General features: G+C 36.1%; 2 protein-coding genes across 6 annotated transcripts; one reads left to right on the plus strand and one right to left on the minus strand.

Annotated features, from left to right (window-relative positions):
* Positions 1-2,787: 2,787 nt before the first annotated feature.
* On the plus strand, positions 2,788-11,042 carry LOC120079017. 3 transcript variants are annotated; one of them, XM_039033191.1, is made up of 5 exons: positions 2,790-3,258; positions 3,399-3,631; positions 4,062-4,904; positions 6,516-7,559; positions 8,605-11,042. In XM_039033191.1, exons 2-5 carry the CDS (start codon positions 3,469-3,471, stop codon positions 10,746-10,748), a joined length of 4,194 nt encoding a protein of 1,397 aa, XP_038889119.1. In that variant the 5' UTR covers positions 2,790-3,258; positions 3,399-3,468; the 3' UTR covers positions 10,749-11,042. The 3 variants fall into 3 exon arrangements, with proteins under 3 accessions (XP_038889121.1, XP_038889119.1, XP_038889120.1); XM_039033192.1 differs by having other exon boundaries at positions 2,790-3,106; positions 3,318-3,631; XM_039033193.1 differs by having other exon boundaries at positions 2,788-3,631; positions 8,608-11,042.
* Positions 11,043-11,322: 280 nt separating this feature from the next.
* Positions 11,323-18,129, minus strand: LOC120079018 (RNA pseudouridine synthase 5). Of its 3 annotated transcripts, XM_039033194.1 has the most exons (14): positions 17,842-18,128; positions 17,673-17,730; positions 17,537-17,564; positions 17,356-17,402; positions 17,178-17,268; positions 16,907-17,069; positions 16,046-16,133; positions 14,803-14,887; positions 14,329-14,404; positions 14,020-14,087; positions 13,686-13,755; positions 12,808-12,886; positions 11,981-12,074; positions 11,323-11,576 (listed from the first exon to the last, which is right to left on the minus strand). In XM_039033194.1, the coding sequence occupies exons 1-14, from the start codon at positions 17,936-17,938 to the stop codon at positions 11,496-11,498; spliced, it is 1,125 nt and encodes a 374-aa protein (XP_038889122.1). In that variant the 5' UTR covers positions 17,939-18,128; the 3' UTR covers positions 11,323-11,495. The 3 variants fall into 3 exon arrangements, 2 of the variants coding, with proteins under 2 accessions (XP_038889122.1, XP_038889123.1); XR_005482196.1 differs by lacking the exon at positions 12,808-12,886 and having other exon boundaries at positions 17,842-18,129; XM_039033195.1 differs by lacking the exons at positions 11,323-11,576; positions 11,981-12,074 and adding an exon at positions 12,081-12,741 and having other exon boundaries at positions 12,773-12,886; positions 17,842-18,129.
* Between the last annotated feature and the right edge of the window lie 478 nt (positions 18,130-18,607).

Genomic DNA, 18,607 nt, shown 5'->3' on the forward strand with positions numbered 1-18,607 from the left:
ATTCAAAGTGATTGAGATCTTTTACTAGGGGCAAAAAAACTTATTGTTATCTTTGAAAATAAAGGCACGGATTTAGATTGGCCACAATTCAAGGGGAAATTAAATCAACAAATATATAATTTTATGAATTTTAGAATTGGTAGTGACATGGCATAAAACGACGACGTAAATGGCCGACTGAGGTCTCGCCGATTGAATTGAGGGTCAAGGGGTATTATAGTAATTGTGAAAAAGAAAGGCAATGGGCCCAGTTCCGTAATTATGCTCTGAAAGCAGGCGAAATTTTAGAAATAATGAAGAGAAAACACAACAGAGGGGCCGAAGTTTTAAAAAAATAATAATAAAAAAAAAAGGTGCATTTTGATTCCGGTATATTTTGGTGACTTTTTTACTACACATACATGGATTTTTTCCCCAATTTTTATCTTATTTCCAGAATCTTGATGATTAATGATCCGTGCCTTATAAATATAGTATCGATGTGTTTAGATCTCTATTTTTCTCATCTAAACATATAACAAAACTACGAGAAAAATGAGAAAAATACTACGAGAAAAATGAGAAAAACACAACAAAACGATTTTATCGCGATAGAAATGACCATTGCGTTAGGACTACTATAGATTTAACCCAATACGTCTAGGATACTATCATGTAGATAAAAGATCTCATATTTTGGCAACTGTTAATAATTTTAGTTTATATATTTTTAAATATCTAAAACTTAGTCCATCTAATTCTATTAACTTAATGAATTCAAAACAATCGGAAAAATAAAAAAATGGATGAGGATTTCTTTAAAAAAAATATGATTAAAAGACATCAATATTTCAAATGATAATTTGTGTCTCGTTATTAAATAAAGCTCAAATTGACAATTTTAATAAATCTTCAAATTAATGTTTATTGTTATTTTGAAGTTAATTTTTATGGAATTTGATAAAATAATAATAATAATCCTTTAAGAAAACATGCAATATGTTTTTAAAATTTATAAAAGGAATACAACATGTCTAAATCCGACAACATGTCTAAATCCGACACACGAACAAAGTTCCTATTATCATGATTACAATAAGAAATTAGCTAACTCGGAAAATTAGACAACTGGGAAAATTAGACATCCAAGAAGAAGATACACCATAGAAACCTCTTATTGCAAGCTTGTGAGTAGAAATAGAGATGTCTAATTTTTCCACGGGGCGGATTTCCTGATTAGACGGGGAATGGGGGAGGGAGTGAGAAAAAAATTTATGTGAGCTAGACGGGGACGGGGATAGGGAACATTCTCGTCGCCTCCCTGATTAGTTTCTACATATTTATTTAGTATAATTATCTAATGTTATATTATTATTATTATTATATAAATATTACATTTAAATTTCAAATTTGATTATGAATCCGATCCTCGCGAATTTCCCGTGGGGAATCCCCGCCCCGATCCCCGTGGGGAAATTCACGAGTTGGGGGAATGAAATGGGGAGCGAGGACGGGGATGGGGAATGACATCCCCGGCCCGACCCCGTCTTGTGGACATCTCCAAGCAGAAGTATTTCACTACTTACGCACAAATCGAAACTGACATCCACGAAAAACAATAAGCATGATGCCAAATATGCTCTAAAACTGAGCGAACCTAAAAAAATGCTCCATAATTCGATTGATCGTATTAACCAACAACCTTAGTTGACATTGTAGTAATACAATCCAATCCGCTAACGCCTCCACGCAAATAGGAGACATATAAGCCTCCCTAAAACCATAATCCGCTGCAACCAAATAGGAATCGTCTGACAAACAAAATCGTCCCAAATCCTATTCTTCTCGCTCCATACTCATAGTCTTGACAAAAAGCAACGACAAATACCATCGTCATTCCAAACATTCCAAATAGGCCTAATAAAACCTAATAAAAGTCCATAGTTGGCCTAGGTGAAATCGATCCGAATACGCATAGTCCACCATCCACACACGTCTAAACACCACAAAAGGGATATAGTTATAATCCATACATTTATTTCGATAACCCCAAATACGCTCACGCCCTGGCACATCCCAATGTAAATTTATTTTCAGAAAGCTTCATAAACTCATGCATCCAACATTGCTGGCCAAAACTCTATAAATCCAATGATCTCCTGTGCTTAATAAGATCATACTAGACTTTCCAAGCACGAGCACATTCAAACAATGAACATTCCGTAAATTCCTCACTAGTACTACACAGGGGGCAACATGCCTATGCCACAAATTTAAATATATTAAAATAGATTGACCAAAATAATATTTTAATTTTAAGCAAAAAAAATGTTAAATATCATTTTGGTCCCCGGTACTTTGAAATTTAGTCAATTATAGTTTATATACCTTTCAAATGTCTAATTTTAGTCTCAATATTTTTCATAAATCTTAAGTTAGGCCTATATTGTTTGTTTGTTTTTTTTGACAATACATGGGTGAAGGAATTAGACCTTTGACTTTAAGGTCGATAATACAAACACTATACCAATTGGATTATACTCCTTACTTTCTATTACTTGTTTATCATGAATTTTTTAATTTTTTTTGTTATTAATTAATATTTTTAATGTAAATTTGAAAAATATATTCTATTTCCCTGCATGCAAATAATAATAATTATTTAATCAATATTAAAAATAAAATTTAAGATTTATTAAAAATACACGGAAGCAACAATAAAATATCGTCAGATATTAATAAAATAAAAAAAGAGGGAGTAAAAAAGAGAAATGAAAAATAGCGGACGCGAAAAGAAACAATTGAATAGGGTTGTGAGTTTAGTTGAGATCCGGAGAACCAATCTCCCCCCTTTCTCTTCTCTGTCAGGGTTCTCTTTCGTCCCTTATCGGCTCAATTTCTCACTTTCTCGCTCCGGAGGCAAAATTTTCCGTCAGCCAACAGAGAGAGAGAGAGAGAGAGAGTTTGGAGATTGAAGGTCGCCGAGGAGATTCGAAGGGCGGAGATTGCGAACTCGAAGTGAGATTGAGGTTTTGCATGTGATGGCACAGAGCTTTTCAATCGCCATTATCGGTTCCTTCTGATTCAAAACCCTTTCAATTCTGCCGTTTCAGTCTCTATCCATCACGTACGCCTGTATTGCTTTTTCTTCTGTTTTTTCTTCCTCGTCTTGCTGGTTTCTCTTCAAGATTTGGTCCGGAGTTTACCCCTGTGGTTGCCACATATCGGCGTATTCTCGTCCTTACGCGTTCAGTGAGAGGAGGCACAACCGATCGATAGGCATGTTGAGTTGATTTTGTTTTTCGTTTTGGTTTTCTCTTTGGCGATTGCCTTGGCAGGATATGAAAGTTTTGTTACTGAGGCTTCTTGCTTGACATGGTTGCGAAAGTATTTGAATTGATTTCCTGCGGTGCTATTAGGCGCGCTCCTTGTGCTGTGCGTTGAAAACGGTTGTTCTTTGAGGGTGCCCATGCTATTGGCCTCATTTTCATGCCGCCTGAACCTTTGCCCTGGGATCGGAAGGACTTCTTCAAGGAGAGGAAACACGAGAGGTCAGAGTTCCTCGGACCTGTATCTAGATGGAGAGATTCATCCAGTCACGGATCCCGTGAGTTTAGTAGGTGGGGATCAGGTGATTTTCGCAGACCGCCAGGTGAGCAACTGAGTCCTTTCTGATTTCTTTTTGAGTAATTTAGGTTTCATAGAATCAAGAGATATCTACATCTCTTCCCCTGTTGGGCTCTTTGTGGAGACTCGCAGTTCCGACCATATGCTACTCTTGTAAATCTTAATTGAAACCCAAGAAAAGTCTTCCCTCTGTTCATTCGTTAAATTCTGGATCCTCTCTTCCTGATGGATCTAATCGAACGAAGGATTTATCATATAACTACTACTCATGGTTTTATAAAGCATTGATGGTTAGATCCGAGGTTTATGTATTAGTCCCTACTAGAAATCTAAGTTTGGCTTCAGAAACTGCTCGGATTATTTTGTTTCAAAATTTTCCCCATGTTAGATTCTTTGCTTGTATTGATTGTGTTTTCTTTTGCATTTTCTTTTTCTTTTTTGAAATATTTCTGAAGGTCATGGTAGGCAGGGGGGTTGGCATGTGTTCTCTGACGAATATGGTCATGGATATGGGCCTTCCATGTCATTCAATAACAAGATGCTGGAGAATGTCAGTGGCCGGCCATCTGTTTCACATGGCGATGGGAAGTATGCTAGGAATGGTAGGGAAAGCAGATCTTTTAGTCAAAGAGATTGGAAGGGTCATTCCTGGGCAAAAAGTAATGGGTCTACGAACAATGGTGGTAGACTGCAGCATGATCTAAATTATGATCAGAGGTCAGTCCATGATATGCTGATATATCCCTCTCATTCTCATTCTGACTTTGTAAACCCAAGAGATAAGGTAAAAGGACAGCATGATAAGGTCGATGATGTCAATGGGTTAGGCACGAACCAGAGACGTGATCGGGAGTACTCTGTGAGTTCCTCAGGGTGGAAACCTCTTAAATGGACACGTTCTGGTGGCTTGTCTTCACGTACTTCAACATCGGGCCAGTCCAGTAGCACAAAGAGCATTGATGCTTTAGATTCTAGTGACAGGAAGTCTGAGACTGTGTTGAAAAATGCATCGCAAAATCTGTCTCCTTCAGCTGATCCTGCTGAGTGTGCCATGTCTTTTCTGCCTTATGATGAGGCAAGTGCCAGGAAGAAGCCACGGCTAGGATGGGGTGAGGGACTTGCCAAGTATGAGAAAAAAAAGGTCGAAGTTCCTGATGGTACTGTTTTTACAAATGTTAATGCAGAATCTACTCATTCTCTGAATTCTAGCTTGATTGAAAAAGGCCCTAGAGGTTCAGGATTTTCTGATTGTACCTCACCTGCGACCCCTTCTTCTGTCATTAGTGGTTCCTCTCCAGGTACACACAGCTCTTTTTTGCTTTTGTTATGATCGGGCAATTTTTCACTTCATATGATGTTTATCAAGTGATATATCACAATGTTTCATACATTCAACTGATTTCGGTAGAAGAAGTAATTGATGAGTATTTATGTATCTATATAGAATATAAAACAGTCTCAATCAGAGTTTGGCCAAGTTAGAAAAAAAAATTACAAAAGAAATCCAAAATTCCCTAATTATCAGATGCTTTAAATATTTCCATTGTCATAAGAAGCTACAAATTTTAGAAAAGAAAACACGCTAATCACTAATCAGTAACTACATATTATAGTAAATGAACTCAGCGTATGATTGTGGCAGAGGAGGTTATAAAGTGTAAGAAATCATGATCGTGTTTATGTTAGCTTCAATTACCAGAACATGGAAAAAAAAAAATCTAGGATCAATAACATCAGTGGGGAACGGTAAGTGACTCCTAGAGGGGAGATGAGAAAAACATTCATAGTACCAGCAGGATCAAGGAGAAGGAGAGGGTTCTCAAAGAAGTTCTCATTTTGTTGAGACACGAGAATGCCAAAGAAGGGTTATGTCAGAAGACAAAAATTTCCTTGTGTGGTGATGGGAATAAATGAGTAAGAAGATGCTAACAAACTATGAGGGGCAGATCAACCAAAGAGTAAACAGAATTAGGCATGTGTTGAAGATAGATAAAACCAAGAGTAGGCTTTTCAGAAAATAATTTGATAGTTGACAAGATCACAATAACGTAAACAATAACTTGATGGTTGAGCATTTATTTAATAGGATGCTTGAGCATAAAGGATAACAGTGGTTAGAAGGTTGGAGAGGAATCCTAGTAAAATGTGGTCCCTTGTTAGGTTTCATGTTTTCTTTTTGGCTTTGATTTTAATGATCTTTTGTGATTATTCTTTAGGTACCAATTTGTATCGTTGAAACCCGTTTCTATTGGGCTTCCTTTTGCGGGCTTTGAGTTTTTCTTTTGGGTTTTTTTGTCCTCGTATTCTTTCATTTGTTTTCTCAATGAAAGTTATATTATTTATACAAAAAAGGCCGAATTAGTAAGAGAGGGAGAGAGTAGAAATAGGCAGGTCTTTAAGGTAGGCATATCAGAAGTAGGAGATTTCTTGGATATATATAGAGCGAGACAGAGACAGACAATTACTTGAACTGAAGACAAGATCACAAGAAAGGTCAACATTGATTTGATGGTAGAAAATTCCTTTCATTGATTGTGGTGCGGGTGTTTCCTTTGTTAATGCATCTTTAATAGCTTTCTTTTCCAGAACTTTGAGCTCTAGTTTCGAAGAGTAAAGAAAAACAAAGTTGATATTTGTTTGGGCCAATTTGTCCCGGGTTTGTGATATGTGACCAATACTTAAAATTTCTGACATCCATTATGATGGTATACATCTTACATCAGTGAGTAGTCTTGGAATTGTCCTTATGTTGTTGAGGTATCATGTAGTAAAGGATTTCATTTAGAAAATTTTGGTGCTTCTAAATACTGTCGTCTCTTGTGATCACTCCAGTTTCTTGTCTTTCTTGCTATCTGGTGATGCTGCATTTTACTGAAATCAAACTTCTACATCTTTGTTTAATTGTGTAGGTGGGGATGAAAAATTGTTTGGGAAGGCATCAAGTGATAATGATGTCAGTAACTTTCATGGTTCACCTGGCTCTGGTTTTCAACAGTACGAGGGAACATCCTCTGTAGAGAAGTTGGATAATTTTTCAATAGCTAATTTGTGTTCTCCACTCATTCAACTGCTGCAATCTAATGATTCAATTTCAGTGGATTCCACTGCCTTGAGTAAGTTGCTTATATATAAAAATCAAATTTCTAAAGTGTTGGAGACAACTGAGTCTGAAATTGATTTACTTGAGAATGAGCTGAAGGGGCTGAAATCTGAAAGTAAGGGTTACTTTTCTTTCCCGTTGGCATCCAGTTCTTTGATGGTGGGAGATAAATACTTTGAAGAGCAAAACGATGTCACTAATACAGTTGCTATCCTGCCAGATACTTCTGTGAATACTATTTCAAAAAGGATGGCACATTCTACAAGTTACTTGGAAGAAGCATATGCCGATGTCAAGGAAAAGGATAGGTCTGGGAGGTTGGATGTGAAGGAATCTGTCATCATGAAAGAGAAGCTAAAAATTTCTGATTGCAATGTCACAGATAATATTGTGGCCTCTGTTGACAATAGCATGCCTTTAAAGAGTGAAGGTGTCATGTTAGAGCCCATTTTTAATGATATGTATGAATATGATGAGGAGGGTGAAGATAGTGTGACTGATTTAATTCTGGCATCCAATAAAGAGTCTGCATGTAAGGCTTCTGAAGCTTTAATCAGGATGTTGCCTGCCAATGAACATAAGATTGATATTTGGAGTACAAATGCCTGCTCTCAGAATCAATGTTTAGTGAAAGAGAGATTTGCAAAGAGGAAACGGCTATTAAGATTTAAGGAGAGAGTAATTACCCTTAAGTATAGAGCCTACCAGTCTTTGTGGAAGGAGAGTTTGCATGTGCCTCCTGTAAGGAAGCTACGTGCAAAATCTCAGAAAAAATATCAGTTGAGTTTGTGGACAAATTACAGTGGTTACCAGAAGAACCGATCTTCCATCCGATTCCGTATGCCATCACCTGGTAAGGAAACATCTAATCTATGTCCCTATGTTTAAAATTATTTTAAAAGGTGTTGCTCCAAAGACTTGCCTCTTATCCACGTTATCGACTTAATTTGTCTGAAATTTTGTATCTGTTTTCCATTTTTTTCTATTTGGTCCTCTCACTTTTCTGATAATGGTATCAGTCTGCATATCTGAACGTCAACTGGTATTTTAATTTCCATCCGATTGATCCTAGCATTGACTATCCGCATCTTGGCTCATATTTTAGTTTTAGAATGCCCTTTTTCATAACCATTTAATTTCTGAAAATTATGCTTGTTTTCTTGCAACTTCAAAACCACCTCTTTATCATGGTTTTCATCTTTCTTAACTGAACAGTGAACGCTTAAATTCTTAGTCAAATTTAAAAAAAAAAAGGTTTCTAAAAACTACTTTTTTTAGTTTTGAAAATGTACCTTGGTTCTTAAAAAATGCTCCTAAAAAGTAAGAATCAATAGGCAGAAGTAGTGTTTATAAGTTCAATTTTCAATAATAAATCAAATAGTTATCTATCGGAGCCAACCCCTGATGGTGTCTTAAAAAGTTCTCCTAAAATGTAGAGCTAATGCATAATTTGTTGATTTTAAGTAATTGAAGTGGTAAAGGTGGAATAGTTTGAGGGAAAAGAAGGGACGTTTGGCATAATAATTATTGACTTCTGATGGTGTATGTGTATGATATGAAGATGATTGATCAAATTGGTTTATGTGATCTAAATGCATCTTCTGATGGTATATTTCTTTCCTTCAGTCTTTGATAGGGTTTGCCACGAGCTTTGTTATCTTTCTTTAATATTTTATTTCAGCAGCAACATGAACTATCTGTACTAGTTTTGTTGTTTTCAATCCTCACTTTTGCTTTTGTCACAATCGTTTGTGGATTTTCCCCTTTTCATTTTCATCATTACTTTGCCTTCATGTAAATTTTTTTCCTCTTTAAATCAGGAGGGGTACATCTATGGAGAATCTCCTAATGTGATACAATTGATATTATCATTTTGAATTTTAAAACTGGCCTTGCAGCAGGAAATCTGAACCCTGTTTCTAGCACGGCGATACTTAAGCACATGAGCATGCAGCTTTCTACTCCCCAGATTAAGCAGTACCGGAGGACATTGAAGATGCCCGCATTAGTTTTGGACCAGAAGGATAAGATGGGCTCAAGGTTCATCTCTAATAATGGATTAGTTGAGAACCCATGTGCCGTTGAGAAGGAAAGAACGATGGTTAATCCATGGACCTCAGAAGAGAAAGATGTTTTCCTGGAGAAGTTGGAATGTTTTGGGAAAGATTTTGGGAGAATTGCATCCTTCCTTGATCACAAGACAACAGCAGATTGTGTTGAGTTCTACTACAAAAACCACAAATCCGATTGCTTCGAGAAAACAAAGAAGCTGGAGTTTGGGAAGAAAGCAAAGTCCTCCACCAGTAACTATTTGATGACAACAGGGAAGAAATGGAATCCAGAAACGAATGCTGCTTCTCTTGACGTGTTGGGTGCCGCTTCAGCTATGACGGCCCGTGCTCATAAGTACTCTAGCAGCAGATCAGGTGGAAGAACTGCATATCACACAACCCAATTCGATGATGATCTGTCAGAAAGGGCCAAAGCTTTTCATAGTTTTGGAAATGAAAGAGAAAAAGTGGCTGCTGATGTCTTAGCTGGTATATGTGGTTCCCTTTCTTCAGAAGCCATGGGTTCATGTGTCACTAGTAATTTCAACCGAGGAGACTGTTCTCAGGATTTGAGGTGCAAAAGAGGTGCTACAACCGTATTAAGACGGTGTATGACAACTAATGTTCCGCAGTATGTTGATGATGAGATTTTTTCAGACGAGAGTTGTGGAGAAATGGATCCTTCTTATTGGACAGATGGGGAGAAGTCTCTTTTCATAGACGCAGTGTCAGTTTATGGGAAGAATTTCTCAATGATCTCTACCCATGTAGGATCAAAGTCCACGGACCAGTGCAAGGTCTTTTTTAGCAAAGCACGGAAGTGCCTCGGATTGGATTTGATATGTTCTGCAAAGAAAATGCCAGATAACGGAAATGGCCATGATGCTGATGGAGGTGATGGTGAAGCAGGTGTAGATACCAAAGATGCCTTTCCTTCTGATCGTGTTGGCTCTCAGACGGTTGATGACTTGCCGAAGTCTATGATGAGTATAAGTGGTGGCGAATCAGAGTCCATGAATCTGCAGTCTGCCCATCAGGAAGTCAAAGAGAGTAATCCATCCTCGAAGACTTGTAGTAATGCTGCTGTGGATGTTATGGCGTCCGATGATGCATGTACTAGGAAGGATGGCTCTCATTCGGGTTTCGATGACGATTGCCAGTCAGTGAATTCTGCCAATGATGAGAATGGTGTGGTACATGAGCAGCAACAAGCAGTTGTGTCTGATGAAACTGCAAAAGAACAAAGCATTTCTGCTTCTGTCACAGCGTCATCACGAAACGTTGAAACCAAGAGGGAAAATGTTGATACTAGCACTGATCGAGGTGATAAAGTTGACTCCCATACGGCAGATAGCTCTTCAATATCCTTAAACTCTCATGTGACCTCACTGCCTAAGGAAGAACAAGGGTGTCATCATGTCAGAGTCCATTCACATTTACGTAGTTTGTCTGATTCTGAACGATCGTCTAGAAATGGTGATGTAAAATTATTCGGTCAAATTCTTACACATTCCTCATCTGTGCCGAGTTCGAAATCTGGATCCAGTGAGAATGGAAACAACAGGATGACCGAGCTTCACCACAAGTTCAAGCGCAGATTGAAAGTAAACAGCCATGGAAATCTAAGTACCGTCAAGTTTGATCGTAAAAACTCTCCAGGCCAAGAGGAAGATACTCCCTCAAGAAGTTACGGAGTTTGGGATGGGAACCGAATACGCACCGGGCTTTCATCATTGCCTGATCCCACCACCCTACTATCAAAATATCCTACATTTAATCATCTCTCTAAATCCACCTCCCCCCTGATCGTGGAGCAGCAGCAGCCGCCTAATTGCAAGGAACAGAAATCAAATGGCGAATTGGAGATGTCGGAGGTAAATAGTAGTAAAGAGGTAGTAGTTGAAGGAATTAATGTAGGGGAGAATTGTAATGAGGATGATATTAAATTGCATTGCAATAAGGCTGCTGAGGGTGGTGGTGGCGGCTCATAGAAGAGAGAATTTAGGTGGTAGTAGATAAATGAATGCTCAGAGAGCCTTTTCAACAGAAGAAGGCCCTCCAGCCTCAGCAGCAAAAATTCTTTCTTTTGCTGCATCCCATGTATCATAGTTTCGTTGATGTCAATGAATGAATAGCAGAATTCGACGGTTCTTGTTGCCGTCTTGTAAGAGGAAAGGGAAAGGATTTTGGGGTAAGTAGTGCCTTCAGAATTATATTTTCCTAAATCTTCATGGACCCGTTTAACACAGAAAAAATCTTTTAACATAATAACCTCTCTGGACAAATCAGGTTTGCAGTTCTACGGGTAGGTATATCATTAAAATTAGTTAAATTTGATTATAAAATAACTTAGAATTTTAATTTTTATGGTTCTACCTTTTAATTGGATAAAATTTTATTAATAGTTTCTATGGTTTGATAAATGACCATCCAGTTACAGAGACCAAATTTGTAATTTTTAACTAATCTTTCAGAATGGAGGTTTTATTGCTTTTAATTTTAAAAAGGTAAGAAAGATACTTTTGTTGTGTTTATTCATTCCCCAAAGCTATTTAGAAAACTAGGTTTAATCCAGTTGATTGCGTGTGTTTTAATAAAATTATAAACGCAAGTCGAAACCTAATTTTCAAACAATTCTAAAATATTTCATGTGGCGATTTAAAAAATGGAAAAAATTAAGGTAGAAATGACGAGAGAATTGAACTAAATCTTTTCTGACAGAATGTAATATCATTCACTCATTCACTCCATTTCTGGGCATCTTCAGCCTCTCCATGTGTCCGGAGCATCGGGGGAAGCGGTGCAACGATCTTGACAACCTTCAACAACAGAGGAGAGACTCACTTATAGACTAACAAAATTAGTTAAAAAAAAAAAATGGTAATGAGCAGCTCTTCAGGACAATAATTAAGTATATAATAATATTTTTATAGAATGGTAAATACAACAAAAATCTATTAATGATAGTCTTTATTGTTGATAAATTCTATAAGTTGAACTAAATTTAGTTCTATTTGTAAATTTTTTTGTATTATGTTATATCTGTTAATACAATAATTTAAGGATAGACAAATAAAGACATAATTCAGTAGTGTCTAGCCTGCTATAACACGATTACGTGCCTATACGTGGCCATTATGCTATAAGAAAATATTAAAAGCAGCTAGTCACAAGAATTTTCCAAAAACAAGCGAATGAAAGTGATACTAATTTCTAAGCTTACCTCATTGGTTTTTGGATGATAAAGGACCAACTGATGAGCGTGCAAGTAGTAGCCACAATCTCCAGGCACAGGTTTCATAGGCCTTTGGTAACCTCTGGACATACATAATAGTATAAATATACATTCTTCGCTGGAAAAAGAAATATCCTTGGAAGGAAAGGGGACGCTGAACATTTTGATACGAACTATTTCTGTAATCTTAAATGGTAAGCATTTCGTTTTTTTTTCTTTTAAATTTTAAAAAAGTAAACTTGTAAACACTACTTTTATCTATTATTTTCTTTATTTTGTAATCAATTATAAGAGTGTTTTTGATAATCAAGCCAAATTTTGAAAACTTAAAAGAATAGTTTTAAAAAACTTGTTTTTGCTTTTAGATTTTGGTTAAGAGTTCAAGTGTTTAGTTAGGAAGAACAAAACTATAGTACAAAATATGTAAGAAAACAAGCTTTCAAAAGCCAAAAACTAAAAAACAAATGGTTGTTAAACGGGGCCTTTAACTATTCTATGGCTACACTATGCATGCCATTCCATAACCTTTCAAAGTGCTTATCCGGTAATTAATTTTATGAACTTCCCATCGATTTATCAGATCAAACATATAGTCAGTATTTCATGATTCACCCCAAACAAAAAGATCCTTTAATAAAGCTCCGAATTTATTGGGGGTGTTAGTCCAATTCCTAGGCCCACAACTAGAAAATATCAAGTTTTTGTTTTATTTACTCCTTTCACAATTCCACTTCTTGTTCCAAACACCTTCAAAAGTTTCATGCCGACTAAAACAGAACCGAAAATTTTTATTCATTGAAACACCAACTTCATACCCGTCTTCTGCAAAACTCTGATCTACTACCTCAGAATGCAGGCAGTTTGGTTGCCCGCCAGCAACATAGAGAGGATCACCTACCAAGAAAACAGGAGAAAGAAAATTGGGAAATAATTTTCAACTCTCATAATGAAGTTGAGAACTAAAAAAGATGCAAGTCAACTAATGGTTATTGGTAATCACATCTGCCAAATATTTAAAAGTTCATCTAGAAAATCAAAACCCTCAAAGCATTTTAGGAAGGTGAGAAGGGACATTCGTGTCTGGAAGCCTGATCTTATAGATGACTTTTCTTGTAAATCTCTCTTTTATGTTGTTGGATCCTTCTCCAGTTAGTGTGTCAGTGTTTGATGTGGTATGAAAGATTAAGATACCAAAGAAAGTCAAGTCCTTTACTTGGCAGGTGCTGCTTGGTTGAGTGAACATTTTAGATACACTTGCTAGGAAGATAACCTCGTTAATGGGTCCTTTTTGTTGTATTCTCTGTCGAAGGACGGAGGAAGACCTGGATCACCTTCTTTGGGGTTGTCAGTTTGCGAGATTTGTATAGATTTGCTTTCGCTTGTGCTGTTTTGTAGGACATTTGAGGGGAGAGGAACAATAGAGTGTTTAGTTGTCTAGAAAAGGACCCTTACAAGGTTTGATCCTTAGTGAGGTTTCATGTTTCGCTTTGGGAGTATTCTCTAGGTAATCTTACTTAGTTGTAAACCCTTTCTTTAGAGGGGTTGCTTTTGTGGGCCGGTTTTTTCACCCTTGTATTCTTTCGTTTTTTTCTCAATGAAAGTCGTTGATCCTATAAATAAATATATATATAATAATAATAAAAAAAAATTTAATAAATAGAAGTTGAAAATTAATAAATTTTAACAGCATTACCCAATAGAGGATGTCCTATTGAAGAAAGGTGGATGCGGATTTGGTGGGGTCGTCCAGACTGAATTTCTACCTGTAAAATATACGACGTAATTTAAAGCCTTTGAACTGTGGTACATCACACTATTCACTTTCCTTTTCAGAAGATTTCCACTATTAGACCAAATGCAAAGACTCTTTAAATGGGTTCCAAAAATAATGAATGACATCTCAATCGATCTTAACTAATTTATAAAAACAAAGTCAAGAATTGAGACCTTGGCAGTAAGTCTCATCGGACCAGAAAATTAATTCATAGATTTCAAGTACAAGCAGAATATGCAACAACATGAGATACCTGGACCAAAGTGTGTTGGCCTTGTTCGTCTCTCTCAAGAACGTTGACTTTACTGTAAGCTGGTTTCCCTGCTCAAATTATTAATTTAAAATGGCAAACATGATTGAGTGTTGAAGCTATAGACAACGGAAATAAACATGAACAGTAGAATAACGTGATGGAAATCTAAAATTTATTAAGAGCTCCATAAATTATGACACTCCTCTTTCTTAGCCAAAAACTTTGAGACTTGTGCTTTCCCTATCTGGTACAATTTATGGTAGCAACACCGTCTTCTCAAGAATCAACATATAAAATGCAACCAAAAACCTGAGGGAGTGGCAACATACAGGCCCTGTGCAACCCCTGGATATTGCATCCTTCCAATTGGATGGTCAACGCTCACCTATAAAATGAACACTCTTAATCATATATATGAAGCCAGAAAGAAAACTTTTATTACAGGAAACAAAACTAGCTTTCAATTCACAGAAATATAACGACCACTTATTGGACCAAACCCCCAATTATTCTGCAACCTAACTCGGAGAGAAGTGCCGCAACCATTTGCAGCATAATTAAAATTTCAACTGTGTTCAGAGATTTTCAACCTCACCTTTACGTTATTTCAGAACAAATGACCCTTGCTAATATGTTGTCCAATAGATATCATCTAACATGTACCATTGTAGAATTAATACTACTAGCCACCACTTACAAGAATGGGAACAGTAAAAAAAAATTCGAGGAAAAATGAAAATGTTTTAACCATATGAAGTTAGAGAAATATCATAATGGATATACCTCATCATCATGAATTATTCCGGTCACAAGTGCACGGTATATTTTTGAAATTTTCCTTTTTGTAACTTCCTCCATAGTGCTGTTTCTGAGTTGGGGTTCAAAGGTTATTAATATGGTTGGAATCAATTGCTGATATAAGACTAAATGACCTTACAAACATGAGCTATCTCAATTTACAACTAATTAATTTACATTTAACCGTTACATTTTAGCCAAAAAGAGTACGAAAGAATAAGATATTATATGTTCAGTTGTTCTAGAATGTTTACATCATTTTGGCTAATATTAATTTATATTTTGCTATAGAAGAGCTGAAAACAAGTAACTTGGGTTCTAAAATTAGTAACTAAAAAACATCACCTCCTTCCCCAAGAAAGGGACTCCAACTATGTAAAATAACACCTATAGAATAGTTACAAAAGGTTTTCAAAACTAAAGCCCACAAAGAAACATGAAAGCAGACAAGAGACTAAACCTCACTAGGGTCCTTATCCACCCCTCTAAAAATCCTACTATTTCCCCTATCCCTGTAATCTATGATTGCTTCGTCTTCAGCCACTTCCACACATTATTTATTCATTCTTGTATTTCTTTACTAGACAAGAAAAGAAAAAGGAAAAAGAAAAAGGAAACTAGGAAAAGAAAAGGAAACTAACATTAATGAAATACTAACAAGGGTGGGCAGTTACCTATCTTTCTAGGGTTTGCAAAATAAGTGGACCCAAATCATTATTTAGAAATCTAGCAATATGGTAGACATCATAAATCCAGAACCTTCTTCACCCTGGTTGGTGCACATGCACCTAATATATGTTCAAGAAGAATCTCCATGTTTTTTTTTTTTTTGAGTTCAACACATCTAGAGATTTTATTTGACCTCTTGGTTAAGAGTATATGACTTGAATGGTTGAGTCATGCTCATATTGACAGAAAAGTCTTTATATAAGATCGTAAAATAAAGTAGAAGTAGCACAATACCAAAAACTTGTATTACGTAATCTAAGTATCATAAGAATAAAACTCTAAGTAGAGTAACAGCAACGATAATTTTCACAAATTTCCACTTTGGTAAAAGTAAATTCTACCAGCAAGAGAAGATTACGAATTAGGAAAGTCACTAAGAAAATGGTAGGAGACAAAAAGGTCATCAGCTTATAGAAAGTACAAATAAACTAAACGTTCTCTGAATATATAATATGCACATGCTGAGACAAGACAAGAAATGAAAGGTATGTTCCCAAACCCGTTTCTCCTAACGCAAGATGTTCCATCAGCAAAATATGCAGCAAACTGTGTTCTAGCGAGCTTTGTTTTTGCACATAATAATATTCCTGAGGTCCGAAGATTTGTAAATAGAAATAAGCGGGGAGTGGTGAAGCATTTTAAAGACAAAATTGAAATACATTTCCTACATAGTTGATTAGCGTATCATGAGAATAAGAAAAAATAATCCATGTACTAAAGAGTTGACAATAGTCCAGGGCCAAAGGGGACCAAAGGTAAATGGTATCTTGTAAAAGGACAACACATGATTAGCATATCAAGTTTGGGTGCTTATTTATCAAACCGAGAGTATAAGACACAGTGAAATAACTCCTTCGCATTAGTTTTGGCAATATGAACTTCCACAACAATCTAGAGAAATAGTGCTTCATTCCTACCAGGAAATGAGGTAGAAATACAAAAATTTTCAAGGATACATAATATTGACAAATGAACTGATGGTGTTTCTATCCTCTAATTTTAGAGGATGTCCCCGAAGGGACTCCTCTAATTAGGATGCTAGAGAAATTCTTACTGTAAAGGCACACACCATGTAGGAAAAAGGTTAGATCTACAGTTGAAAGAATCACCCTAAATCTCATGACTAATCCCACATCTTCGACATCCCACTGCAGTCTCAATTATTTGTTTCGTTTCAACACAAATTGCTACTGCCTTGTGCATATAATGGTATATGGTGATTTCAACGATGTTCATTTGACATTGGCTTATAAGTTTTAGACAAACCAGTAATCAGATATCCGACAAAGATAATACATAATAATAAAGCTTCTGCATGTAAATGGAAATCTCATTTACCATTCGGTTTATGTAATCTAACCTGAAGTCCCTCTTCCTAGGCGATGAACAGGGACAGGGTGCAATTCTTCTGAGACGGAGAAACTCTGCTTACTTGACCACCACTGAAGCTGCGTTAAAACTGTCCGTTGCTGAAAAACACCGCCAGGTAATACTTGCAAGCCAGACGGTTTATTTAAAGCAATCTGAAGAATAGTTGGTAGTTTAAAACTTCATGGAAACTGGAAGCAACCAATAACACAGATTACAGAAGAAAAAAAAAAAAAAGAAAGAATCAGCTACAGTGCATTTACCATTTCATCGTCTTCGTATAGAATCTCGAGTAAATAAGGGGTATCCGGTTCTTTCCATGGAAGTCGACGATAGACTACTTCAGAACCAATTCTACAGATTTGTAATATTTGATAAACAATTATTGCTATTTTGAACATACGAACAAAAATCTGGAGCAAAGGAGCCAGAGTGAAGAACCTGAGAATAGTTTCTGGATCTGTAATAACCTGACCATCGATCGTTATCTACACTTTCCAAATTGAATTTGTTTCAAAATACTTTTAAGAATAAAGTACAATGAAATACCTCTTTCACATATGTAATCAATGCAACCTCTTTCATAAATATCATCAATTACCTAAATTAAAGACCACCGTACCTGTTCGTTCTTAATTCGCTGCAACCAGCTGCAAAGTAATCGATGCAAATCAAGTTTCATTAATGATCAGCAATAGCCTAAAAGATATCAAACACGAGATAATCCGATAATCTAGATAGAATTTGAGTAGAACTACCCCTCCAGTGGAGCCGAACTCTTATATTTGCAAGAATAGAACTCGATCAAAGACTTCCCTGGACATATATATATATATATATATAATCACGCAAGAAAGAAAAAATCATGAAAGATGAAATGGAAATTTGTTGTGTGAAAAGCGGAAGTTGAATAGAAAGAAAGAGAACCGGAGTCGAAGGGTTTAACGACATCGTTGTAGAACAATCCATCGTTGAGATCGGGCCATGGAATTCCGATAACTTGAAAGGATCTTCTGAGCATCATAGGGATTAATCTTCAATGAGAAAATTGAGAAAGAAATTTAGACAACAATGGATTCAGGGTCACTAGTCATTGAAATGCAGGAATTTCAGTGCAGAATCGCGAGCGGGAAGTAGCGTTGTTGTCTTGAAGGGGAGAGTAAGAGGGAAAAATACTTTCAACAATTTCTTGACTCGGTCAAATCGGTAAGAATCGTTATACATATATTTAACAATTATATATAACGCTATTTTGGTTCATTTTTTAGAGATCATTCTTATTCTATCCTTTCAAAATATTTATTTTGATCTTTCTAATTTTAACCTAATTTATTTTAATGGCGAAAAAATAAAATTTCATAGCAGACATGTGTTAATATATTTTATTTAAAAAATGTATAAAAAGCGGAGTAATCATACTACAAGATAAACATATATACATACAACATACTTTTAAGATAAAGAGAATAATACCTCTGGAAGATCTTCTTCAACATAGTCCTCCTCCTTTTCACGAACTAAGAACATTAAAACTTATCCTCAAACTCATGAATGATCGTGATCCCTTAACAAGATGCAACCACTCGATTTCTCTTGCTATTCTTCGAAAGGATCAAAGATTCTAGGATCTTTAATTTGGTAGGGAGAGTTCTTGTAAGAGAGAGCTTTTATGTGAGAGAGAAAAAGAATTTCT

The sequence above is a fragment of the Benincasa hispida genome, chromosome 6 (genome assembly GCF_009727055.1).
Source record: "Benincasa hispida cultivar B227 chromosome 6, ASM972705v1, whole genome shotgun sequence".
In the NCBI taxonomy this organism is placed as follows: domain Eukaryota; kingdom Viridiplantae; phylum Streptophyta; class Magnoliopsida; order Cucurbitales; family Cucurbitaceae; genus Benincasa; species Benincasa hispida.

Bases quoted from the DNA above. Each gene is read 5' to 3' on its own strand.
- LOC120079018 (XM_039033194.1), bottom strand. From the start codon at position 17,938: ATGATGCTCAGAAGATCCTTTCAAGTTATCGGAATTCCATGGCCCGAT. The intron at 14,405-14,802 runs GTATATCCATTA...TTCATTTTATAG, and splicing joins GAATAATTCATGATGATGAG to GTGAGCGTTGACCATCCAAT. The intron at 11,577-11,980 runs GTAAGCTTAGAA...CTGTTGTTGAAG, and splicing joins ATCATCCAAAAACCAATGAG to GTTGTCAAGATCGTTGCACC.
- LOC120079017 (XM_039033191.1), top strand. From the start codon at position 3,469: ATGCCGCCTGAACCTTTGCCCTGGGATCGGAAGGACTTCTTCAAGGAG. The intron at 3,632-4,061 runs GTGAGCAACTGA...ATATTTCTGAAG, and splicing joins TGATTTTCGCAGACCGCCAG to GTCATGGTAGGCAGGGGGGT. The intron at 4,905-6,515 runs GTACACACAGCT...TTAATTGTGTAG, and splicing joins CATTAGTGGTTCCTCTCCAG to GTGGGGATGAAAAATTGTTT.